Source organism: Anolis sagrei, chromosome 9, assembly GCF_037176765.1.
Source record: "Anolis sagrei isolate rAnoSag1 chromosome 9, rAnoSag1.mat, whole genome shotgun sequence".
Lineage (NCBI taxonomy): Eukaryota > Metazoa > Chordata > Lepidosauria > Squamata > Dactyloidae > Anolis > Anolis sagrei.
The window spans coordinates 8392880-8420458 of record NC_090029.1 but is presented as its reverse complement, the minus strand read 5'-3'; the positions used below and the strand labels follow the sequence as shown (position 1 = coordinate 8420458).

Sequence of the window (27579 nt, the reverse complement as noted above, 5' to 3'; positions counted from 1 at the left end):
ACAGCATTATATGGTCAGTGTACCTCCATATATTGCATCTTAACCATTATATGGTCAGTGTAGCCCATATAGTGCATCTTAACACCATTATATGGACAGTGTAGCTCCATATGTTGTATCTTAACAGCATTATATGGTCAGTGTAGCTCCATATATTGCATCTTAACAGCATTATATGGTCAGTGTAGCTCCATGTGTTGTATCTTAATAGCATTATATGGTCAGTGTAGCTCCATATGTTGCATCTTAACAGCATTATATCGTCAGTATAGCTCCATATATTGCATCTTAACAGCATTATATGTTCAGTGTAGCTTCATTTATTGCAGTTGAATTGCATTATATGGTTAGAATGGTTTCATATATTGCAGTTTAGCTACATTATATAGTCAGTGTAGCTCCATACATTGCATCTTAACTGTATTATATAATCAGCGTCGTCCCATATGCAGTTGCATTGCATTATATGGTCAGTGTAGCCCCATATCTTGTGGTCGAATTGCATTATATAGTCAGCATAGCCCCATATCTTGTGGTTGATTTGCATTATATGGTCAATGTAGCCCCATATCTTGTTGTTGCATTATATGGTCAGTGTAGCCCCCATATCTTGTGGTTGAATTGCATTATATGGCCAGTGTAGCCCCACATAATGTAGTTGAATTGCATTATATGGCTAGTGTAGCCCCATATAATGTAGTTGAATTGCATTATATGGCCAGTGTAGCCCCTATAATGTGGTTGAATTGCATTAGATGGTCAGCGTAGCCCCATATCTTGTGTTTCAATTGCATTATATGGCCAGTGTAGCCCCATATCTTGTGTTTCAATTGCATTATATGTCCAGTGTAGCCCCATATCTTGTGTTTCAATTGCATTATATGTCCAGTGTAGCCCCATATCTTGTGGTTGAATTGCATTATATGGTCAATGTAGCCCCATATCTTGTGGTTGATTTGCATTATATGGTCAATGTAGCCCCATATCTTGTTGTTGCATTATATGGTCAGTGTAGCCCCCATATCTTGTGGTTGAATTGCATTATATGGCCAGTGTAGCCCCACATAATGTAGTTGAATTGCATTATATGGCTAGTGTAGCCCCATATAATGTAGTTGAATTGCATTATATGGCCAGTGTAGCCCCATATAATGTGGTTGAATTGCATTAGATGGTCAGCGTAGCCCCATATCTTGTGTTTCAATTGCATTATATGTCCAGTGTAGCCCCATATCTTGTGTTTCAATTGCATTATATGGCCAGTGTAGCCCCATATCTTGTGTTTCAATTGCATTATATGGTTCAGCATAGCCCCATATCTTGTGGTTGAATTGCATTATAAACCAGTGTTATATCTTGTTGTTGAATTTCATTATATGGTCTGTGCAGCCCCATGTGCATTATGTGGTCAATGTAGCCCCACATCTTGCTGTTGAATTGCATTATATGGCCCGTGTAGCCCCATATCTTGTGGTTGAATTGCATTATATGGTCAGTGTAGCCCCATATTTTGCTGTTGAATTGCATTATATGGCCAGTGTAGCCCCATATCTTGCGGTCAAATTGCATTATATGCTATGGGATCCTGGGAAATATCTATAGCCTACTTTCCCAAAGAGTGCATCAAACTACAACTCCCAGGACCCCATGGCATTGAGCCATGGCAGCTCAAGTGGCGTCAAAGTGTGTTAATTTGACGGTGTAGACGCAGCTTGTGAACTGCGTCTACACTGCGAACTGAATAGAGTGGCACGGTAATTCGAAGGTGTTTCATATATCTCTCTGTCCCTCGCACATCGCTGGCGCATCGAAGCATCTCTGGATTTTCCATATGGTTTCATACCTTCGAGGGGATCTCCCTTCTAGCGTAGCGATGGCTAATGTGACGTGATTCGAGGAGGCAAATGCTGCGGCAAACGAGTCGCTTTCCAACGTTTGAAACACCAACGACATTCATTCGACAATGCCAAGTCCGGAGTGCATGCACATTATTTATTACTAGCTTGGGGACCCGGTCGTGCCATTTTTTTGTTTTTTAAAGAGGCTTTTTTTGTTTTGTTTTGGGGTATTTGGTCATAATAGTTTAGTAAGAAAATGCATAAGGATGTGGGTGAACTGCAATTCCCAAAATCATGTGGCAATCCTCCCCAAACCCTGTCAGTATGCTCACTTCGCCATGTTGGGTCTATGTGCCAAGTTTGGTCCAGATCTGACATTGGCTGGGTTCAGTGCTCTCTGGATAAGGGTGAACTACAACTCCCAAAATTAAGGCCAAACAATCCCAATATCCTGCAGTACATTGATGCTTATCTCAGATCAATCACGACACAATAGATTGGCCCCCTGGACATTTCCTGTAACTCCATAATCCATTCAAGAATGCATTGTATTCCCTTGTCCTACCTCCCTCCCTCCTGATTCGTCGACGCGCCAAGGCGGCAGAAGCCCTGTGATTGGCCCAGGTGCTCGAGGGGCAGACAAGCCTCCTCCCAGCTGTTGAGGCGCGAGCCAATCACCTTCAAGCTAGGCGGCGGGGGTGGGGGGTGGGAGATTCAAACCACACACTCTTTTTTCCTATAAAAATGGCATTTATTTGTGTACATGTATGCTTAACTTGGTGAAAGATTGCCGCTTTGCATCCTTTTCAGCTGAATCGCTAATAAATCATCTCGGTGGAGCTTTCTTCAACTTTGGTGAGATTCTTTTTGGGAACTTAGGGAAAATAAATTGCTTAAAATTAGGCTTCTCTTTGCTCACCAACGTAACGATCCCTCTTTGGTGGGGCCGCAGGGTCTCTCCTCCTTCTAAAATTCCTATCGACTTCACTACAACTCCCAAAATTAAGGCCAAACATCCCCAATATCCTGCAGTACATTGATGCTTATCTCAGATCAATCACGACACAATAGATTGGCCCCCTGGACATTTCCTGTAACTCCATAATCCATTCAAGAATGCATTGTATTCCCTTGTCCTACCTCCCTCCCTCCTGATTCGTCGACACGCCAAGGCGGCAGAAGCTCTGTGATTGGCCCAGGCGCTCAAGGGGCAGACAAGCCTCCTCCCAGCTGTTGAGGCGCGAGCCAATCACCTTCAAGCTAGGCGGCGGGGGTGGGGGGTGGGAGATTCAAACCACACACTCTTTTTTCCTATAAAAATGGCATTTATTTGTGTACATGTATGCTTAACTTGGTGAAAGATTGCCGCTTTGCATCCTTTTCAGCTGAATCGCTAATAAATCATCTCGGTGGCGCTTTCTTCAACTTTGGTGAGATTCTTTTTGGGAACTTAGGGAAAATAAATTGCTTAAAATTAGGCTTCTCTTTGCTCACCAACGTAACGATCCCTCTTTGGTGGGGCCGCAGGGTCTCTCCTCCTTCTAAAATTCCTATCGACTTCACTACAACTCCCAAAATTAAGGCCAAACATCCCCAATACTCTGCAGTATGTTCAGTTGATCTTCAGGCTTCTCTGTGCCAAGTGTGGTCCCGGTCCATTGTTGGTGGGTGTCACAGTTTCTCTGGATGCAGGTGAACTATAACTCCCATAAATCAAGGTCAACTTCTCCCAAATGTCTCCAGTATGTTCTGTTAGTGATGAGGAGTCTATGTGACAACTGTGGTCCAGGTTCATCATTCGCGAGGGTCGCAGTGGTCTGTGAATTGGGTTAAGGTACTGCAAATCCCATTATTCGTAGTCCACCCTCCCCCAAAATGCACCTAGACATAAAGTGGGTCACAGGATCCCACAGCATTGAGCAAAAGGAAGTGTCCCAGGTTTTACTTGATCTGAAATGAACCCCTGGCTGATCTCAAATCGAGTCCAGCTTCTTTGGAGACCTTGTAAAACTACAACTCCCAGAATCCCATAGCACTGAACCTTGTGCCAAGGGATCAAGGAAGTTTCCCAGGTTTTACGTGATCTGCAATGAATCCCCGGTTGACCTTGAATCGAGCCCAGCTTCTTCGGATCCAAAGACCTTGTAAAACTACAACTCCCAGAATCTCATAGCATTGAACCTTGTGCAAAGGGATCAAGGAAGTTTCCCAGTTTTTACTTGATCTGCAATGAACCCCCGGCTGATCTCGAATTGAGCCCAGCTTCTTCGGAGCCAAAGACCTTGTAAAACTACAACTCCCGGAATCCCATAGCATTGAGCCTTCTGCAAAAGGATCAAGGAAGTTTCCCAGGTTTTACTTGATCTGCAACGAACCTCCAGCTGGTCTCAAATCAAACCCAGCTTCTTAGGAGCTAAAGACCTTGTAAAACTACAACTCCCAGAATCCCATAGCATTGAGCCTTCTGCAAAGGAAAGTTTTGCTTGAGACTGGATGAACCCAAATGGAGCCCAGCTTCTCCAGAGTGGAAGCCCTCATACAACTACAACTCCTATGCATCCCATAGCCTTGAGCCTTATGTGAAAGGATGCTATCTAGGTCTTGCTTGAACTACAATGATGTCCTATTAGAGCTCAACTTATGTAGAACTAAAGACCTTGTAGAACTACAACTTCCAGGCATTCCATAGCCTTGACTCTTGTGCAAATGAAAGATTTGCTTGAGCCCGGAAGAATTCAAATGGCGCCCAGCTTCTCCAGTTTGGAAGCCCTTGTAAAACTACAACTTCCATGCATTCCATAGCATTGAACCCTATCTATATAAATTAAAATGTAATGTTCGTTTGTGGGATGAACAGAACTCAAAAACCACTGGATGAATTGACACCAAATTTGGACACAAGACACCTAACAACCCAATGTATGTCCTTCACTAAAAATATATGATTTTCTCATTTGGGAGTTGTAGTTGCTGGGATTTATAGTTCACCTACAATCAAAGAGCATTCTGAACCCCACCAACGATGGAATTGAACCAAACTGGGCACACAGTTCTCCCATGACCAACAGAAAATACTGGAAGAGTTTGGTGAGCAGTGCCCTTTGGTTTTGGAGTTGTAGTTCACCTACATCAAGAGGTCACTGTGGACTCAAACAATGATGGATCTGGACCAAACTCTACACAAATACTCAACATGCCCAAATGTGAACACTGGTGGAGTTTGGGGAAAATAGAATCTTGACATTTAGGAGTTGTAGTTGCTGGGATTTATAGTTCACCTACAATCACAGAGCATTCTGAACCCCACCAACGATGGAATTGAACCAAACTTGGCACACAGTTCTCCCATGACCAACAGAAAATACTGGAAGGGTTTGGTGGGCACTGACCTTTGGTTTTGGAGTTGTAGTTCACCTACATCAAGAGGTCACTGTGGACTCAAACAATGATGGATCTAGACCAAACTCTACACGAATACTCAATCTACCCGAATGTGAACACTGGTGGAGTTTGGGGAAAATAGAATCTTGACATTTGAGAGTTTTAGTTGCTGGGATTTGTGGTTCACCTACAATCACAGAGCATTTTGAACCCCACCAACGATGGAATTGAACCAAACTTGGCACACAGTTCTCCCATGACCAACAGAAAATACTGGAAGGGTTTGGTGAGCAGTGTCCTCAACATGCCCAAATGTGAACACTAGTGGAGTTTGGGGAAAATAGAATCTTGACATTTGGGAGTTGTAGTTGCTGGGATTTATAGTTCACCTACAATCACAAAGCATTCTGAACCCCACCAACGATAGACTTGGGCCAAACGTCCCACACAGAACCCCCATGTGGGCCACAGTAAGGTCTTGCTTGACCTCCAACGAATTCCCAGCTGACCTTGGATTGAGCTCAACCTCTTTGGAGCCAAAGACCTTATAAAACTACATCTTCCAGGTATTTCATAGGCTTGAGCCTTGTGTGAAATGAAGCTTCCTAGGCTTTGCTGGAGCCAGGATGAACCGAAATGGAGCCTGGTTCTTTCAGAGCCCCGAAAGACGATCCGCTTCATAAAAGTTGCACGGGATGCTTGCAGGACTCACTCGTCACTTCCCGAAGCACAATAACCACGTCTCTTTCTCCCTTTGAAAAGGACTCTGAAGGGTCCTCTAGGGCGCATGAAAGCCAGGTGGATGACGGCCGGCTGACGTGCCCGTGGGAGGCCTTGATGGAATGCAAAACCAAATAATCTACTATAGAAATGTATTAAAATATAGACATTTTAAAAAGCCACACAACTAAACCATGTATACCTTTCAAACCAGTAAACATGACAATATTAACATGCATTATAACGCCATTGTTTCATGTTTTTGAAAAATATTTAATATATACTTTAATGAATTGCCTGTGGATTGTTCTAAACTACTCGATAGATAGATAGATAGATAGATAGATAGATAGATAGAGATATGGATGTATGGATGTGTATATCTATGTATATTATTATATGTATGTATGCTTGTATATATATATATGTGTAAGCATGTATATATATGCATATATATATGTGTATGTGTGTATATATGCATGTATATTATATATATGCATGTGTATGTATATGCATGTATGCATGTATATATGTGTATATGCATGTATATGTATATGTATACATATGTGAATGTATGTATGCATGTATATATGTATATGCATGTATATGTAGCTATATATGTGTATGTATATATATGCATGTATATATGCATATGAATATATATGTATGCATGTAAATGCATGTGTATGTATATTTATGCATGTATATATGTTTATGCATGTATATGTATGTGAATGTATATTTATGCATGTATATATGTTTATGCATGTATATGTATAAGTATGTGAATGTGTATGTATACATGAAATGAAGCTTCCTAGGTTTTGCTGGAGCCAGGATGAGCCGAAATGGAGCCTGGTTCTTTCAGAGCCTGGTTCTTTCTATGTGTATGCATGTATACATGTATATGCACGTATATGTGTGTATATATGCATGTATATTATATATATATGTATGTTAATGTATATGTATGCATGTATATTCATGTGCATGTATATATATATGTGAATGTATATGTATGCATGTGTATCCATGTGTATGTATATGTATGCATGTATATATGTATATGTATGCATGTATATGCATGTGTATGCATATTTATGCATGTATATATGTTTATGCATGTATATGTATGTGAATGTATACATGTATATATGTATGTGTATGCATGTATACATGTATATGCACATATGTGTATATATGCATGTATATGTATGTATACATGTATATAGGCATGTGTATGCATATGTATGTATATATGTATATGCATGTATATGCGAGTATATGTATGTGCATGTACATGTATTTGTATGTCTATATGTATGTGCATATGTATGTATGCATGTGTATGTAAATACATGTAAACATGTACATGCATGTGTATAGGTATGTATGTATGTATAAGTGCATATGTATATGTATGTATATGTAAGCATGTGTATGTATATGTGAGCATGTATATGTATATATAAATGTGTATATGTATTTTGCATATGTATATGTAAAATCATGCTTTTCCTCTTTTCCTTCCTTTCATTCCTTTCCTGCAGTGTCCTTCCCGCCCATCAGGTGGCAACAAAGAGCGCTCAGCTGTACTTCTCTACGCAAAAAAAGGGCGCGCTCTGGTTCTGACGTCATTAGACGGCGCCGGAAGCGCCAGGCAGGGGGCAGAGACGCCGTGGCGGGATCCTTGGGAGGTAAAACAAATGTTGGCAGGACGCTTTGGGAGGGAAGAAGGGGCCGAGGAGAACCGTAAGGGCCGGAGCCTGGGAGGGCAGGCTTCGCGGGGTGTGCTAGGCCTCGTCGCCATGGCAACGGAGCCATGCTTTTTTCCCCTTTGGTCTCTTAAGCCTTAGCTTTATTTTTGTATATAATTCTATATGATTTTATGTATTAGAGATGCTATATAGAAATAATCTCATGTATTACATTTTATATGTATATTATATTATTTCAATATAATATAATATACATATTTTATATGTATATTATATTATTATTACATATATTTTATATGTATACAATATTCCATGTATTATATATTATATATATTATTTTATTTATTATATATTATATTATATATGTTATATTGTTTTACATATATAACACATTTTATGTTTTCATGTTTTATATCATTTATATAGTTTTATATATTATATATATACACACACACACACACCTACATACATTATTTTATGTTTTATATGTTTTATATTATTTTTATATTCCTATTGGTATGTATGTGTGTCTGTATATATTACATTATTTTATGTTTTATATCATTTATATACTTTTTATATTCCTATTGGTTTATTTTTATGTAATTAATATAGGTTATATTATATATATATTATATTTAGTAGTTTTAAACAGCTTTAGTTGACTTTATCTATTTGTAACACTTATTATTATTTATTTATTTACAACATCTATATGCCGCCCTTCTCACCCCGAAGGGGACTCAGAGCGGCTTACAAATTATATGTACATGCAGTATACTATATTATTAGCATAGCACAATGTTAGTATTATATATTACTATATTGTACTATACCACTATAATGCAATATTATTATTTATTGTATTACAATATTATGATAGGAGCCCCCGGTGGCGCAGTGGGTTAAACCCTGTCGATTTAACCCACTGTGCCATTGGGTGCCCCAATTATTACTATAAATGTAATGTATCATATATAATTATATTATATTATTAGTATTATATTGTATCTTATTATAATATTATGATCAATATTATATTTTTGTGCAATATGTTATATTATTAGCATAGCACAACATTAGTATTGTAGATTACTATATTGTACTATACCACTATACTGCAATATTATTAGTAATATTGCATGTAATATATAATATATAATATTATATTGTTTTATTATTAGCATTATATCATGGAGCCCCTGGTGGCGCAGTGGGTTAAACCCTTGTGCCGGCAGGACTGAAGACCGACAGGTTGCAGGTTCGAATCCAGGGAGAGGCGGATGAACTCCCTCTATCAGCTCCAGCTGATGCGGACGTGAGAGAAACCTCCCACAAGGATGATAAAACATCAAATCATCCGGGCGTCCCCTGGGCAACATCCTTGCAGACGGCCAAGAAGCAACTTGCAGTTTCTTGCAACTTGCACACGAGAAGCAACTTGCAGTTTCTCAAGTCGCTCCTGACATGACAAAATTTTTTTTTTAAAAATATTATGATCGATATTATATATACATACACTATATTACAATTATTAGCACAGCAGACTTGTGGATTTAATGTTTTTATATTATCTCCACTGGTTTTAATATTTTGAGAGCCACCTGAGTCTCGTTAAGAGAAGAAAGTAGGATATAAATAAATGAAGTAATAATAATAATAGGCATCAAATTGCATTAATTCTACAGTACAGACGCACCCAGAGCTGAGAATTTGTCCTCTTCCCGTCTATTTCCATGACTATTCTCTTCTAATGAAGACATGACGACTCAGGTGAGTAACACAAAAATCCCAATTTCATTTCCTCATTAAATTTCTATTCCTTCATAACAGAGATATCTCTCTTTTTCTCCCCCTTTTCAGTACAGTATTCTCTTCAAGCAAGAACAAGGTGAGAACAGAGTGCTAAACAACATAGTATTGATGGGTTGTTGTAGGTTTTTTTGGACTATATGCCATGTTCTAGAGGCATTCTCTCCTGACGTTTCGCCTGCATCTATGGCAAGCACCCTCAGAGGTAGTGCGGTCTGTTGGAACTAGAAAAAAAGGGTTTATATATCTGTGGAATGACCAGGGTGGGACAAAGGACTCTTGTCTGCTGGAGCTAGGTGTGAATGTTTCAACTGACCACCTTGATTAGCATATAATGGCCTGACAGTGCCTGGAACAAATTTTTTGTTGAGATGTGATTATATGTCCTAGTTTGTTTTCTCTCTGTTGTTGTGCTGTTGTAATTTTTAGAGTTTTTTAATACTGGTGGCCAGATGTTGTTCATTTTCATGGTCTCTTTCTTTCTGTTGAAATTGTCCACATGCTTGTGGATTTCAATGGCTTCTCTGTGTAGTCTGACATGGTGGTTGTTGGTGTGGTCCAGCATTTCTGTGTTCTCAAATAATATGCCGTATCCAGGTTGGTTCATCAGGTGCTCTGCTATAGCTGATTTCTCTGGCTGAAGTAGTCTGCAGTGCCTTTCATGTTCCTTGATGCGTGTCTGGGCAATGCTGCGTTTGGTGGTCCCTCTGTAGACTTGTCCACAGCTGCATGGTACACGGTAGACTCCTGCAGAAGTGAGAGGATCCCTCTTGTCCTTTGCTGAACGTAGCATTTGTTGGATTTTCTTGGTGGGTCTGTAGATAGTTTGTATGTTGTGTTTCTTCATCAGCTTCCCTCTGCGGTCAGTGGTTCCCTTGATGTTTGGCAAGAACACTTTTCCTCTGGGTGGATCTTTGTCTTGACTCTCGTGGCTTGTTCTTGGTCTTGCAGCTCTTCTGATGTCTGAGGTGGAGTCTCCATTGGCCTGGAGAGCCCAGTTGAGGTGGTTCAGTTCCTCTTGAAGGAGGTGGGCTTCGCAGATTCTTTTTGCACGGTCTGCCAAGGCTTTAATGGTGCTGAGAGTGGTCCAGAAATAGCCCGAAAAAACCTACAACAACCCAGTGATTCCGGCCATGAAAGCCTTCGACAATATATAGTGTTGATGTATTAACCTCACAACCTCTGAGGATGCCTGCCATAGATGCAGGCAAAACATCTGGAGAGAATGCTTTTGCAACATGGCCATACAGCCCAAAAACACACAACTACCCATTAATGACAACTGTTTTTATTTGTATTACTTTCCATATACAGGAGACTCTCGGTTACCTGGCACTCATGGAGATTGGTCAGTGCCAGATAAATGTAGTATCTGATTGTTTGAGAATTACGTCTTGAAAATAGGCCAAAATCATTTATTTGGATGGGTTTCGCTATTTATTTTTGATGCTGTCAGTGTTTTATTCTATGCTAATGGATGATGATGATAATAATAATAATAATAATAATAATAATAGCAATATACCTTATACTATACCATCCCACGAATTCTGCGGAATCATAATAATATACTCCATAATATAAAAGGTAAAGATAAAGGTTTCCCCTGACGTTAAGTCTAGTCGACTCTGGCGGTGGTGCTCATCTCTATTTCTAAGCTGAAGAGCTGGTGTTGTCCGTAGGCACCTCCAAGGTCATGTGGCCAGCATGACCGCATGGAGCGCCGTTACCTTCCTGCTGGAGCAGTACCTATTGCTCTACTCACATTTGCATGTTTTCGAACTGCTAGGTTGCCAGGAGTTGGGGCTAACAATGGGAGCTCACTCTGCTCCCTGGATTTGAACCACCAACCTTTCAGTCAGCAAGTTCAGCAGCTCAGCGGTTCAACCCGCTGTGCCACGTGGTGCTTCCCTCATACTATACTATCCCATAAGCTCTTCGTAATAGTAATATTAAGAGCTTTGAATATGTTTTAATGGACTTTAAAACATGGATTTTAACTGTGAGCTTTAAAATACTGTTCTGTTTAATTATGTTTTAATTGTATATCTGAATTGTGTGGTAATATTTTTAATGTGAACCACTTTGAGTCTTTGGAAGAGATAAAGCGGGATATTATTATTATTATTATTATTATTATTAGAAACACAAGATGAGTCCACAGCAGACACTATGCTGGCTGTTGTATTGGATCACACGTCGGACACTTCCCAAGTAATGTATCGGTGAATATTGTGTGCAGATCCCAGTAAGGTGGCCTTCTGAAGCTGGCAGATGGTAATTTTTATTATTAATAAAAATAATTTTTATTATTAATAATAATAAAATGAGGATTTAAAGATCGAACTGCAAAGAGTGGCACAAACCAGTCAAGGGGGTCCCAATGGTGATCGGCACACTGGGTGCAGTGCCTCAAGACCTTGGCCTGCACTTAAACACAATTGGCGCTGACAAAATTACCATCTGCCAGCTTCAGAAGGCCACCTTGCTGGGATCTGCACACAATATTCGCCGATACATTACTTGGGAAGTGTCCGACGTGTGATCCAATACAACAGCCAGCATAGTGTCTGCTGTGGACTCATCTTGTGTTTATAATAATAATAATAATAATAATAATAATAATAATAATAATAATAATAATAATACATCACACAGTCCTAGACACTTGGGAAGTGTCCGACGTGTGATCCAATACAACAGCCAGCAGAGTGTCTGCTGTTGACTCATCTTGTGTTTCTAATAATAATAATAATAATTATTATTATTATTATTCCCATACTATACCATTCCATTAACTCAGCAGAATAATGATAACGTACCGCTTACTATACCATCCCTTAAACTCTGCAGAGTAATAATAAACCCATACTATGTCATTCCATAAAACTGAATGGTAATTAATTAATAATAATAATATATCCCATACTATACTATCCCATAAACTCTTCATTGACTTAATAATTATGTTGAAATACAGTCATTAAAAGCAAATTACAACCAATAAAGGCAAACATAATTCAATGTAAGTTTTACTGTATCATCAGAAGAGCTTTATGAATTCAGTATTATTTCTGTGATTCTTTTTTTGCCAGTTGCTTGAGAGTTCCGGTTAACGGAGAGCCAACTATATTATACTTTCAAATGTTGTGTTTTTCTCCCAGCACACGATGACGCCATTTGGTCCGTTGCTTGGGGGAGAAACCGGAATGATGGGACGGAGACGGTTATTTCTGGATCTCTGGATGACCTCGTGAAAGTCTGGAAATGGTAAAGTTCCTAGTTCTTTCATTGACGTCTAAAGAAATCAGAAACATAGTCCCAGAAAAAAAGTGTGTGTGTTTGGGGTGGGGTTGGGGGAAGAATAGAAATAGAATAGAAACGAGTAAAATAAGTTGTGGAATAGACTTTAAAAAATTCTTCAGTGAATTGGATTGGTTGCATTACAGAATGGGGTTGAACTAGATAGCCTTTCAACTCTCTGATTTTTGTGAGCAGAAGAAAACCGGGATATAAAACCAAGAGAAAATAAACATCAACTTCATTTTCAAACTGGAGAAATGTTAAGCATGTACTCAAAACTGCTCTCCTCCTCCTTCATCTTCTCCTTCTCTTCCTTCTTTGTCTCCTCCTTCTTCCTCTTCTACTTTCCTTCCTTCTCCATCCTCTCACTTTATCCTTCGTCTCTTCTTCCTCCTTTTCCTCCTCCTTTCTCTTCTCCTTTTCCTCCTCCATATTCTTCCTTTCTCCTTCACCTCTTCCTCCTTCTTCCTCTTCCCCCTTTCCTCTTCCTCCTCCATATTCTCTCTTTCTTCTTCACCTCCTCCTCCTGCCTCTTCTCATTTTCCTCCTTCATCCCCTCCATCTTCCCCCTTTCTCCTTCACCTCCTTCTCCTCCTTCCTAGTCTCCTTTTCTTCCTCCTCCCTCCTCCTCTTTCCCCTGCATCTCCTTCTTCCGTTTCTTTTTCTCCTCCTCCTCTTCTCTTCCTTTTTCTTCATCTCTTCCTCCTTCCTCCTCTTCCTTTTCCTCTCCTTCCTTTGTCTTCTCCTCTTTCACCTCCTCCTTTTCCTCTTCTCTTTCTCTTCCTCACCTCTTCCTCCCCTTCCTCTTCTCCTTTTGCTCCTTCATGTCCTCCATCTTCTCCCTCTTTCTCCTTCACCTCCTCCTCTTCTCTTCCTTTTCCTTCATCTCTTCTTTCTCCTTCATCTCTTCCTCCTTCCTCTTCTTCTCTTCCTTTTCCTCTCCTTCCTTTGTCTTCTCCTCTTTCACCTCCCCCCTTTTCTCTTTCTCTTTCTCTTCCTTTCCTCTTCCTCCCCCTTTCTCTTCTCCTTTTGCTCCTTCATGTCCTCCATCTTTTCCCTCTTTCTCCTTCACCTCCTCCTCTTCCCTTTTCTTCATCTCTTCTTTCTCCTTCATCTCTTCCTCCTTCCTCTTCTTCTCCTCCTTTTCTTCTTCTCTTTCTCTTCCTCTCCTCTTCCTCCCCCACCTCTTCCTCCCCCTTCCTCTTTTCCTTTTGCTCCTTCATGTCCTCCATCTTCTCCCTCTTTCTCCTTCACCTCCTCCTCTTTCCTCTTCTCCTTTTCGTCCTCCTATTCCCTCTCCTCCTCTTTCCCCTTCATCTCCTTCTTCTGCTTCTCCTTTTTCTCCTCCTCCTCCTATTCCTTTTTCATCTTCTCCTTTTCTTTCTCCTTCATCTCTTCCTCTTCTTCTCCTTCAATTGTCTTCTCATCTTTCTCTTCTCTTCTTTCACCTCCCCCTTTTTCCTCTTCTCCTTCTTTTCCTCTCCTACTCCTCCTTCACCTCTTTCTCCTTCCTCTTCTCCTTTTCCTCCTTCATCTTCTCACTTTCTCCACCTCTTCTTCCTGCTTTCTCTTCTTTTCCTCTTCCTTTTCCATCTTCTATCTTTCTCCTTCACCTCCTCCTCTGCCTCTTCTCCTTTTCTGTCTCCTCCTTCCTCTCTTCCTCCTCTTTCCCCTTCATCTCCTTCTTCTGCTTCTCCATTTTCTCCTCTTCCTCCTTTTCGCTTCATCTTTTCCTCCTTTCTCCTGCGTCTCTTCCTCTTTCTACTTCACCTCCTCCTTCTTCCTCCTCTCCTTTTCCTACTCTATCTTCTCTCTTCCTCCTTCACCTCCTCCTCCTTCCTCTTCTCCCTTTCCTCCTCCACTTTCCCCTTCATCTCCTTCTTCCAGTTCTCCTTTTTTCCTCCTCATTTTCTCTTCCTTTTTCTGCATCTCCTCCTTTTCTTTCTCCTTTGTCTCTTCCTCCTTCCTCTTCTTCTCTTCCTTTTCCTCTCCTACCTTTCTCTTCTCCTCTTTCACCTCCTCCTTTCTACTCTTCTCCTTTTCTTCTTCCCCTCCCTCCTTCTTCCTCTTTTTCCTCCTCTTCCTCCCTTTTTCCTCCTCTTCTCCTTTTTCTTCTTACAGTTTTTATTTCAGTTGCTTGAAATAACACACATTTCAAAAAAACCTTTCTGTTTGGTTTCCCTTTTCTTCTCTCCCATTTATGTTTTGCAAAGGAACGAGGAGAAGCTGGACGTGAAGTGGACCCTGGAAGGTCATCAGCTGGGAGTGGTTTCGGTGGACATCAGCCACACCGGCACCGTGGCGGCGTCCAGTTCTTTAGACGCGCACATCCGCATTTGGGACTTGGACACTGGCAAACAGATCAAGTCTATTGATGCTGGGCCAGGTAAGGCTTGGTGCGCTCTGTACAAAAGATGCATTTCCCCAAAAATGTGTTTATTATTTGCATCTGAGTAAATGATGAGTGGATGCAAAGCTCCTCCTTCCAGATGAACACATCTTCTGCCTCCTTGAGCAACTGAGAACATTTTGCATTGCATTGTATCAATATGTGAATCCAAGCGAGTGTTGGACGTTCACTGTTTTCCTCTCCCTTCATGCAGTCGACGCCTGGTCTCTGGCTTTTTCGCCCGATTCCCAGTATGTCGCAACTGGGAGCCACATCGGGAAAGTCAACATTTTTGGCGTTGAGACTGGGAAGAAGGAACATTCCTTGGACACCAGGGGCAAATTCATCCTCAGTATTGCATACGTAAGGATCTTCTCTCTGCCTGTATTTATTAGAGTATGGATTTTAATCTGCATTAATCAGTACGTCTGTACTTGCATTCTAACTCTGTATATCGTGCCCTTTAATAGTGCCCCTTTGTTATAGCAATGTTGTACCTTGCCTTAGTCACCTCCAGATTGGATTACTGTAATGCACTCTACGTGGGGCTGCCCTTGAAGACTCTGAAATTTCAATTGGTACAACGGTTACTAAGTGGAGCGACTTACAGGGAGCGGTCAACCCTCCTGTTTAAGGAGCTCCATTGGCAGGATAGAATGCTAAGAGAGAGAAGGGCCTGAGAAAAGAGCCGAAGGGGGCGCATCTGGTCCCCGGGCCTGGGTGTGCCCGTACCTGTTTTAAACAGTATTTTCATTTTACTTTATTTTATTTTTTCAATCTTCCATCTTTTATTATTATTATTGTTATTATTATTATTATTACTAGCTGTCCCCTGCCATGCGTTGCTGTGGCCTACATGGCGGTTCTGTGTGGGATATTTGGCCCAATTTTACCGTTGGTGGGGTTCAGAATGCTCTGCAATTGTAGGTGAACTATAAATCCCAGCAACTACAACTCCCAAATGTCAAGATTCTATTTTCCCCAAACTCCACCAGTGTTCACATTTGGGCATGTTGAGTATTCGTGTAGAGTTTGGTCCAGATCCATCATTGTTTGAGTCCACAGTGATCTCTGGATGTAGGTGAACTACAACTCCAAAACCAAAGGACACTGCCCACCAATCCCAGTATTTTATGTTGGTCATGGGAGAACTCTGTGCCAAGTTTAGTTCAATTCCATCGTTGGTGGGGTTCAGAATACTCTTTGATTGTAGGTGAACTATCAGTCGCAGAAACTACAACTCCCAAATGACAAAATCAATTCTTTGAGTGAAGGACATACATTGGGTTGTTAGGTGTCTTGTGTCCAAATTTGGTGTCAATTCGTCCAGTGGATTTTGAGTTCCATTAATCCCACAAATGAACATTACATTTTTATTTATATAGATGATGATGATGATGATGATGATGAGGATGAGGATTATTATTATTATTATATTGTTGTTGTTATTTTATAAAAAGTACCAGAGATACAATGTAACCTATGTGTGGGCTTCATTTACCTGCCTCTGATAAAATAGGTCCTCTCTAGGTTGTTTCTAGATCCTCCAGAAATATATATATGTGTGTGTGTGTGTGTGTGTGTAGGTTGCTTACCTGTAACCGTAGTTTCCCGAGTGGTCACCTGTGAATTCACACATATGGTAGTTTCTGCTCAGGCGCAGAAACTACCATATGTGCGATTCACAGTTGACTATGATGGGAATGAATGAATATATATACATACACACACCCACACACATATATACTAGTACCCGCCACGCATTGCTGTGGCCAACTTCCCCTTTTTCTCTTCTTCTTTCCCTCCTTCCTTCACTCCCTCTTTCCTTCCTTCCTTCCCGTATTTCCGTCTCTTCTTCCATGATCATCAAGTTTGCAGACGACACCAAACTGGGAGGGATAGCCAATACTCCAGAGGACAGGAGCAGGATTCAAAACGATCTTGACAGATTAGAGAGATGATGGGCCAAAACTAACAAAATGAAGTTCAACAGGGACAAATGCAAGATACTCCACTTTGGCAGGAAAAACGAAATGCAAAGATACAGAATAGGGGACAATGCTTGGCTCGAGAGCAGTATGTGTGAAAAAGATCTTGGAGTCCTCGTGGACAACAAGTTAAACATGAGCCAACAATGTGATGTGGCGGCAAAAAACGCCAATGGGATTTTGGCCTGCATCAATAGGAGCATAGTGTCTAGATCTAAGGAAGTAATGCTCCCCATGCTCTATTCCGCTTTGGTTATACCACTCCTGAAATATTGTGTCCAGTTCTGGGCACCACAATTCAAGAGAGATATTGCCAAGCTGGAATGTGTCCAGAGGAGGGCAACTAAAATGATCAAGGGTCTGGAGAACAAGCCCTATGAGGAGCGGCTTAAGGAGCTGTGCATGTTTAGCCTGAAGAAGAGAAGGCTGAGAGGAGATATGATAGCCATGTATAAATATGTGAGAGGAAGCCACAGGGAGGAGGGAGCAAGCTTGTTTTCTGCTTCCCTGGAGACTAGGACGCGGAACAATGGCTTCAAACTACAAGAGAGGAGATTCCATCTGAACACGAGGAAGAACTTCCTGACTGTGAGAGCTGTTCAGCAATGGAACTCTCTACCCCGGAGTGTGGTGGAGGTTCCTTCTTTGGAAGCTTTTAAGCAGAAGCTGGATGGCCATTTGTCAGGGGTGATTTGAATGCAATATTCCTGCTTCTTGGCAGAATGGGGTTGGACTGGATGGCCCATGAGGTCTCTTCCAACTCTTTGATTCTATGATTCTCTATCTCTTTCCTTCCTTCCCCCTTTTTCTTTCTCTTCTGCTGTCTCTCTTTTCTTCTTTCTCACTTTCCTTCCCTCCCTCTTTCTCTACATCTTTCCCCTTCCTTCGCTCCCTCTTTCCTTCCTTCTTTCCCTTTTTTCTTTCCTTCTTTCCTTCCTTCCTTTTCTAACTTTCCTTCCTTCCCCCTTTTTCTTTCCCTCTCACTTTCTCCCCTTTCTTTCTTCTCTACCTCTTTCCTTCCTTCCTTCTCTCTTTGCCTCCATGCTTCCTTCTCCCTTTCCTTCTTTCTTTCCTTCCTTCCTTCCTTCCTTCCTTCCTTCCTTCCTTCCTTCCTTCCTTCCTTCCTTTCTCTTTCCCCTTCCCTCCCTCTTTCTTCCCTTTTTTCTGTATTGTCATTTAGCTTTCTGTCATTTAGCTTTTTGGGGGCTTTTAAAGTCCTATCTGCTGTGTTTTTCAGTGTTTTTATGAGTGAAGGACATACATTGGATTGTTAGGTGTCTTGTGTCCAAATTTGGTGTCAATTCCCCCAGTGGTTTTTGAGTTCTGTTAATCCCACAAACGAACATTGCATTTTTATTTATATAGATAATCCAGCACCTGATTGTTTAGCTTTTGTTTTGGGGATGTCAGAAGGACTGTTATCGATGCTGATCTGAGTCTTTTCCTTTGCAGAGCCCAGATGGAAAATATTTAGCCAGTGGCGCCATCGATGGCATTATCAATATTTTTGATATCGCAACAGGAAAGCTTCTCCATACGTTGGAAGGTGAAGTGGGGAATGCTTTCAATACTTTAGTCAGCCTTTATTTGTTTTTGTTTTGTTTTGTTTTTTTTGTTGTGTCAGAAGTGACTTGAGAAACTGCCAGTCGCTTCTGGTGTGAGAGAATTGGCCGTCTGCAAGGACGTTGGTATGATAAGAAACAAAGATGGGACCTAACAGAAGCTGAAGAGATCAAGAGAAGGTGGCGAGACTATACAGAAGATCTGTATAGGAAGGATAATAATATCGAGGATAGTTTTGACGGTGTGGTGAATGAATTAGAACCAGACATCCTGAGGAGTGAGGTGGAATGGGCCTTGAGAAGCATTGCTAACAACAAGGCAGCAGGAGACGACGGGATCCCAGCTGAACTGTTTAAAATCTTAAAAGATGATGCTGTCAAGGTGATGCATGCCATTTGCCAGCAAATATGGAAAACGCAAGAATGGCCATCAGACTAGAAAAAATCAACTTATATCCCCATACCAAAAAAGGGAAATGCGAAAGACTGCTCCAACTTCCGTACAGTGGCCCTTATTTCTCAACATGCCAGTAAGGTAATGCTCAAGATCCTGCAAGGAAGACTCCAGCAATACATGGAGCGAGAGTTGCCAGACGTTCAAGCTGGGTTTAGAAAAGGCAGAGGAACGAGAGACCAGATTGCCAATATCCCGATGCTGGATAATGGAGAAAGGCAGGGAGTTTCAGAAAAACATCTACTTCTGCTTCATTGACTACTCTAAAGCCTTTGACTGTGTGGATCATCATAAATTGTAGCAAGTTCTTAGTGGGATGGGCATCCCAAGCCCCCTTCCCTCTCTCCTGAGGAATCTGTACAAGGATGAAGTAGCAACAGTCAGAACTGACCACGGAACAACAGACTGGTTCGAGATTGGGAAAGGCGTCCGGCAAGGCTGCATCCTCTCACCCAACCTTTTTAACTTGTATGCAGAACACATCATGCGAGGATGTGCGGGGCTTGATGAATGCAAAGCTGGGGTGAAAATTGCTGGAAGAAACCTTAACAACCTCAAATATGCAGATGACACCACTCTGATGGCCGAAAACGAGGAGGAGCTGAGGAGCCTTCTAATCAAGGTGAAAGAAGAAAGCGCAAAAGCCGGGTTGCAGCTAAACGTCAAAAAAAACCAAGATTATGGCAACAAGAATGATTGACAACTGGAAAATAGAAGGAGAAAATGTGGAGGCCGTGACAGACTTTGTATTTCTAGGTGCAAAGATGACTGCAGATGCAGACTGTGGCCAGGAAATCAGGAGACGCTTCCTTCTTGGGAGGAGAGCAATGTCCAGTCTCGATAAAATAGTCAAGAGTAGAGACATCAGACTGGCAACAAAGATCCATTGCCTAGTCCAAGCCATGGTCTTCCCTGTAGTCACCTACGGATGTGAGAGCTGGACCTTCGGGAAGGCTGAACGAAGGAAGAGAGATGCTTTTGAGCTGTGGTGTTGGAGGAAAGTGCTGAGAGTGCCTTGGACTGCGAGAAGATCCAACCAGTCCATCCTCCAGGAAATAAAGCCCGGCTGCTCACTGGAGGGAAGGAGACTAGAGACAAAGTGGAAGTCCTTTGGCCACATCATGAGGAGACAGGAAAGCCTAGAGAAGACAGTGATGCTGGGGAAAGTGGAAGGCAAAAGGAAGAGGGGCCGACCAAGGGCAAGATGGATGGATGGCATCCTTGAAGTGACTGGACTGACCTTGAAGGAGCTGGGGGTGGTGACGGCCGACAGGGAGATCTGGCGTGGGCTGGTCCATGAGGTCAAGAAGAGTCGGAGACGACTGAACGAATGAACAACAACAACAAAGGACGTTGCTCAGGGGACACCTGGATGTTTTGATCTTTTATCATCCTTGTGGGAGGCTTCTCTCATGTCCCCGTATGAGGAGCTGGAGCTGATCGAGGGAGCTCATCCGCGCTCTCCCTGGATTCGAACCTGTGACCTGTCCATCTTCAGTCCTGCCGGCACAGGGGTTTAACCCACTGAGCCACCAGGCAGTGTTTTATTTGTGAAAACAATAAATAAAGGTGGGTTGCTCTGAGTTTTCCGGGCTGTATGGCCATGTTCCAGAAGCTTAGGAGAGAATGCTTCTGGAACATGGCCATACAGCCCGGAAAACTCACAGCTACCCATTGATTCCGGCCATTTTAAGCCTTCAACAACACAACAAATAAAGAAATGCTATTTTTTGAAATTCTCTCTAGGGATGTCTAAATTTTCCAAAAACATATTCAATCAAATCCGTGAATAATCGAATTTGCAAAGCAGCACATTTGGAGGGACTGTATATTAAAATAGTCAATAGATAAAGGTGAAAGAGCTGTGACTTTCAGCCTCAAAAGCAAACCTTTTCTGAAGACATCTAGCCAAGAGAACCCTTTGATAGCTTCGCCATAGCATTGGCATAGTTCAGGAACAATTCAAAGGTACACAATAGATAAAATTGGCATTATTATAATTATTTTTTTTCTAATTTCAGGCCACGCCATGCCAATCCGCTCCTTAACGTTTTCCCCCGACTCTCAGTTGCTGGTCACAGCGTCAGACGACGGCTACATCAAGATTTATGATGTGTAAGTAGGAAAAGTTTGGACCAATAACATAGGAGCGTAAAACTGAACCAGTTGGCAGCCATTGCTGCATTTGGCAATAGAACACTACTCAATTTTGTATGTTCTGCATGCAAGTATTTGTTTTGTGTGCAACTTGAACCATTAGGATTTAATAGCTGGAGTTAAAGTATGAGAACTTCCACTTGCTCTGCACTGTATATCGCGCTATGTAAGAAAATTTGACAGATGTTTTGTTCCTGGTTTGAAAGTCTGATTTCCTGTTTAATTGTGCAGCCCTTACTATGAAAGTATGTAGTTGTAATAATAATAATAATAATAATAATAATAATAATAATAATACTTTATTTGTACCCCGCTACCATCTCCCCAAGGGACTCGGTGCGGCTTACATGAGGCCGAGCCCGCAGTACATCAATAAAATGAAGGCAATAACAAAATAATCAATACAAAAGAGTAAAATAAATCTCAAAACAAAAATAAACAATAACATACAAGCATTTAAAAACCTGTGGCCGGGCCAAATGTAATAATTTAAAAGATATAAGCATATCCTTTTACCGATCATGTCTCCATTATGTGAAATATTGGAATTTAGGGAATATTTAAGATTATCAGATGGGGAGCTCTTGCGAAACTATAAATCCCAGGATGCAGGCAAGACAGTGAAAGCAGAGTAAAGGCCCAAAGTAATCCTTCTTCCTCAGAAACCAAAAGTAACTTTTTCTCCTCCATCATCTGCTTCAATTCTCTTGTTTTGGTCCTCATTTCCCTGCTCCCCCCCCCCAAGCTATTGTGATATATTGTAAATGTTTGAGGCAAATAATCCCATAATCTATATAAATAAAAATGTAATGTTCGTTTGTGGGAACTCAAAAACCACTGGGGGAATTGACACCAAATTTGGACACAAGACACCTAACAACCCAATGTATGTCCTTCACTCAAAAATTGATTTTGTCATTTAGGAGTTGTAGTTGCTGGGATTTATAGTTCACCTACAATCAAAGGGCATTCTGAACCCCACCAATGATGGAACTGAACCAAACTTGACACACAGTTCTCCCATGAACAACAGAAAATACTGGAAGGGTTTGGTGGGCAGTGTCCTTTGGTTTTGGAGTTGTAGTTCGCCTACATCCAGAGAGCACTGGACTCAAATAATGATGGATCTGGACCAAACTCTACACAAATACTTAACATGCCCAAATGTGAACACTGGTGGAGTTTGGGGAAAATAGAATCTTGACATTTGGGAGTTGTAGTTGCTGGGATTTATAGTTCACCTACAATCAAAGAGCATTCTAAACCCCACCAACGATGGAATTGAACCAAACTTGGCACACAGTTCTCCCATGGCCAACAGAAAATACTGGAAGGGTTTGGTGAGCAGTGTCCTTTGGTTTTGGAGTTGTAGTTCACCTACATCCAGAGAGCACTGTGGACTCAAATAATGATGGATCTGGACCAAACTCTACACAAATACTCAATATGCCCAAATGTGAACACTGGTGGAGTTTGGGGAAAATAGAATCTTGACATTTGGGAGTTGTAGTTGTTGGGATTTATAGTTCACCTACAACCACAGAACATTCTGAACCCCACCAATGATAGAATTGGGCCAAAGCTCCCACACAGAACCCCCATGACCACTGGAGTGGGCCACAGCAACGCGTGGCAGGGGACAGCTAGTCTATATAAATAAAAATGTAATGTTCGTTTGTGAGATTAACAGAACTCAAAAACCACTGGGGGAATTGACACCAAATTTGGACACAAGACACGTAAGAGGCCAATGAGTGACCATCGCTCATAAAAACACTGAAAAACACAGCAGAAGGGACTTAAAAAGCCAAAAAAGCAAAAATTACATTACAACACATGCGCAAAACCACACACATATGTGCAAAAACACATATACACAAATATATACACACATAAAACACTTATACACAGACTGGGCCACAGCAATGTGTGGCAGGGGATGGCTAGTAATATATATATATATATATATATATATATATATATATATGCATTGCTGCTGTCAGGTATTTAGTTTTCTCTAAAATAAAAAAATGTGGGTTTTTTGCAGGCAACACGCAAACCTGGCAGGTACGTTGAGCGGCCATGCATCCTGGGTACTAAATGTTGCATTTTGTCCTGACAACAGCCACTTCGTTTCCAGGTAGGTCAAAATTTAATCTTCTATTTCTTTCTCACTACCTTATTCTAGCCTTCCTCTGTTCACTCTATACATACCTTCTGTTCCACTTTCCTTCCTCGTAACAATTTTTTAAGATGAGTAAACAATGCTGCATTGCATTTAACAGGATTCTGATCAAAGTGTGATTTCTCTCTCTCTCTGTTTGTAACTGATGCTTATATTGTGAAGAATTGAGGGGTTGATACTCATGGTATCTCTTTTTAGTGAGACTTAAGGAGTAATCTGTTACTGTATTTACTAGTTTTGTGCATTTATTTATTTACAGTATTTATATTCCGCTCTTCTCAAACACACTCTGCTTCATTTGGGAGATAAAACACTAGAGAAGGAGGGAAAGAGGGGGAGAAAGAGGGAAAGGAGAGAAGGAAAGAAAGAAAGAAAGAAAGAAAGGTAGAGAAGGAAGGAAGGAGAGAAAGAGGGAAGGAGAGAAAGAAGGAAAAAAGGGTAGAGAAGGAAGGAAGGAGAGAAAGAAGGAAGGAGGGAAGGAGATAAAGAAGTAGAGAAGGAAGGAAGGGGGGAAGGAAAGAAAGGTAAAGAAGGAAGGGAAGAAGAAGGGAAGGAGAAAAAGAAGGAAAGAAAGAAGGGTAGGGAAGGAAGGAAAGAAGGAGGGAAGGAGAGAAAGAAGGAAAGAAAAGGGTAGAGAAAGGAGGAGAGAAGGAGGGACAGAATGAAATAAAAAGTGAAAAAGGGAAGGAAGGAGAGAAGGAACGAAAGAGAGAAAGAGGGAGGGAAGGAAGGAAAGAAAGAAAGAGACAGGGAAGGATGGAACCAAAGAGCAAAGGAAGCGAGAAAAGAAACAGGTAGAGAAGGAAGAAAGAAGAAGAAGGGAAAGAAAACAAGGGAAGGAAGGAAAGAAAGAAAGAAAGAGACAGGGAAGGATGGAACCAAAGAGCAAAGGAAGCGAGAAAAGAAACAGGTAGAGAAGGAAGAAAGAAGAAGAAGGGAAAGAAAACAAGGGAAGGAAGGAAAGAAAGAAAGAAAGAGACAGGGAAGGATGGAACCAAAGAGCAAAGGAAGCGAGAAAAGAAACAGGTAGAGAAGGAAGAAAGAAGAAGAAGGGAAAGAAAACAAGGGAAGGAAGGAAAGAAAGAAAGAGACAGGGAAGGATGGAACCAAAGAGCAAAGGAAGCGAGAAAAGAAACAGGTAGAGAAGGAAGAAAGAAGAAGAAGGGAAAGAAAACGAGGGAAGGAGAGAAAGAAAGAGGGAGGGAAGGTTGGCCACAGCAATGTGTGGCGGGTATAGTTAGTATACAATATATTATATAATCATCTCTGGAAGTGGGAGCCATCTTGGAAATAAAATATGTATATATACACATACAAAATATTTTCACTTTAAAAATATAAATAGAAGATAGATATCCTGGTTTTATCCCTTGATTGAAAGTCAGGGCTCCATTTCCTGCCTTTAAGTGCCAAAGACTATCTGGAAATAAGCAATTCAGTGAGCAACTGGTCTTGGAGGCACGGTTTTGTCGTGGCTCCGGTCCTTCCTAGAAGGTTGATCCCAGATGGTGAAGCTGGGAGACGCCTGCTCGAACCCCTGGCCTTTGACCTGTGGGGTCTCGCAAGGTTCCAACCCTTCTGTTTAAGGAGCTCCCTTGGCTGCCATTCATTTTCCGGTCCCAATTCAAGGTGCAGGTGCTTACCTACAAAGCCTTAAACGGTTTGGGACCCATCTACCTTCGCGACCGCATTTCTGTATACGAACCCACACGATCACTTCGTTCATCTGGAGAGGCCCTGCTCACGATCTCACCTACTTCGCAGGCACGACTGGTGGGAACAAGGGACAGGGCCTTCTCGGTGGTGGCCCCTCGACTCTGGAACTCCCTCCCTAAGGACATCAGGCATGCCCCAACACTGGCAGTCTTTAGAAGGAGCTTGAAAACATGGATGTTCCAGTGTGCCTTCCCAGAATAAGGAATCCTAAGCAATATGTCCCTCATGCACCTTATGAGAGATTTAGAAATGTCTGCACGTTTACCTATCCCAAAACACTCCTCCTATCTCCCTTGAACTCCCCAGTTTTTAACTTTAAATGTCTACATTTGGCCCTGCCTCATGTTTTTAAAATGTGTCGTGTTATTACTGTATTGTTTTTGCTTTTAAGTTATTCATTGTTATGTTGTGGTTGTTTTGTGATGTTGTGCGGCTTGGCCTCTTGTAAGCCGCACCGAGTCCTGCGGGAGATGGTAGCGGGGTATAAGAACAATAAATAAATAAATAAATCTAATTGTGTTTTCCAGTTCCTCAGACAAAACTGTCAAAGTGTGGGACGTGCCTTCAAGAACCTGCGTCCATACCTTCTTTGATCATCAAGACCAGGTATATATCAGAAGAGAGTCTTGGTATTTAAACATAATCCCCCCTTCCAACATTAGAACCCACTGAACCTAAAGTGGGATTTGTTTCTTTTCCATTCACAGGTCTGGGGAGTGCAATACAACGGGAACGGCTCCAAAATCGTCTCAGTGGGCGACGACCAAGAAATCCATATTTACGACTGTCCCGTTTAATCGTCCCCTCCGTCGTTGTGGTTTGAAGGCTGTGTATGTAGTTCACAAGTGTCTATTTTCATAATTCAATTTTATTTTAGATTTTAAGAAGTCAAATTGTAATTGGGAATTTTGCAGTCTCATTTTTAAAACCAAATGCTTATCCTATTAAGATGCAGTTGATTTTTCACCCCCAATTAAAAATGAAATAATGTTTCAAAAATAATGTTCATTATTTTATTTTTGATTTAAAAGTAAATCAAAATACTTTTAAAAGTGTGTGCGGGAGGATCTAAGACTTTTAAAAGGGGGGGGGGGGATAAGATATCATTATTATTATTATTATTATTATTATTATTATTATTATTATCTAGTACCCCGCTAGCATCTCCCGCAGGACTCGATGCGGCTTACAAAGGCCAAGGCCTCAAAACACAATACAACAATACAATACCTAAAGCAAATTAAAACAGTTAAGCAGAAATAAACAACAGCAAAACAATACATTGAAACATCAAGACACTATAAAACTGGGCCAGGCCAGAGTAATGGGTACAGGATTAAAAGTGCTGATGTGGCAGGAGGTATGTAGGATTATAAAGTAGTGCAGTGTGCGGTGTGCAGTGGTCTTAGTTCTATTAAAGTGCTTCTATGACTTGGTATTGGGGTTCCTAATCTGAGAAGGCACATCGGAACAGCCAGGTCTTCAAGTTCTTTCTGAAGACTGCCAGCGAAGGGGTCTGTCTAAGATCTTTCGGGAGGGCGTTCCAGAGTCGGGGGGGCCACCACAGAAAAGGCCCTGTCTCAGGTCCCCACCAAGCGCGCCTGCGACATGGGCGGGATCACGAGCAGGGCCTCTCCAGATGACCGGAGTGAGCGCATGGGTTCATAGACGGAGATGCGGTCACGTAGGTAGGCTGGTCCCAAACCTTTCAGGGCTTTGTAGGTAAGCACCTGCACCTTAAATTGGGCTCGGAAGATAAATGGCAGCCAGTGGAGCTCCTTGAACAGGAGGGTTGACCTCTCTCTGTAAGGAGCCCCAGTTAACATCCTGGCCGCTGCCCGTTGGACCAGTTGGAATTTCCGAGCCGTTTTCAAGGGCAGCCCTACGTAGAGCGCATTGCAGTAGTCCAATCTAGAGGTGACCAAGGCATGGACCACCCCGGCCAGATCAGCCTTCGCGAGGTATGGTCGCAGCTGGTGCACAAGTCTCAATTGTGCAAAAGCCCTCCTGGCCACCGCCGATGCCTGAGCTTCAAGCGTGAGCGATGAGTCCAAGAGGACTCCCAAACTGCGGACCTGTGGCTTCAGGGGGAGTGTAACCCCATCCAGCACAGGTTGCCACCCTATACCCCGGTCAGGTTTACGATCGACCAGGAGGACCTCTGTATTGTTGGGATTGATCTTCAGCTTGTTCCTCCTCATCCAGATAGACACAGCAGCCAGGTACTCGTCCAGCACCCGAGGGGCTTCCTTGGAATTAGGTGGAAAGTAGTAGTAGAGTTGTGCGTCATCTGCGTAGAGAGGGCACCCAACTCCAAAACTCCGGATGACCTCTCTCAACGGTTTCATGTAGATGT

General features: G+C 41.8%; 1 protein-coding gene across 2 annotated transcripts; it reads left to right on the top strand.

Annotated features, from left to right (window-relative positions):
- Positions 1-7536: 7536 nt before the first annotated feature.
- Positions 7537-26225, top strand: SKIC8 (SKI8 subunit of superkiller complex). Of its 2 annotated transcripts, none has more exons than XM_067471257.1 (11): positions 7537-7636; positions 9346-9430; positions 9521-9548; positions 12634-12739; positions 14986-15158; positions 15376-15524; positions 18602-18695; positions 21187-21280; positions 23370-23462; positions 25751-25829; positions 25931-26225. In XM_067471257.1, the coding sequence occupies exons 2-11, from the start codon at positions 9419-9421 to the stop codon at positions 26018-26020; spliced, it is 918 nt and encodes a 305-aa protein (XP_067327358.1). In that variant the 5' UTR covers positions 7537-7636; positions 9346-9418; the 3' UTR covers positions 26021-26225. The 2 variants fall into 2 exon arrangements, with proteins under 2 accessions (XP_067327358.1, XP_067327359.1); XM_067471258.1 differs by having other exon boundaries at positions 7568-7636; positions 9351-9430.
- The last annotated feature ends 1354 nt before the right edge of the window (positions 26226-27579 follow it).

What these genes read in the sequence shown, in the direction of transcription:
- SKIC8 (XM_067471257.1), top strand. An exon ending in GTCTATTGATGCTGGGCCAG is followed by an intron (nt 15,159 to 15,375) that starts GTAAGGCTTGGT and finishes CCCTTCATGCAG; the next exon opens with TCGACGCCTGGTCTCTGGCT. An exon ending in AACAGCCACTTCGTTTCCAG is followed by an intron (nt 23,463 to 25,750) that starts GTAGGTCAAAAT and finishes TGTGTTTTCCAG; the next exon opens with TTCCTCAGACAAAACTGTCA.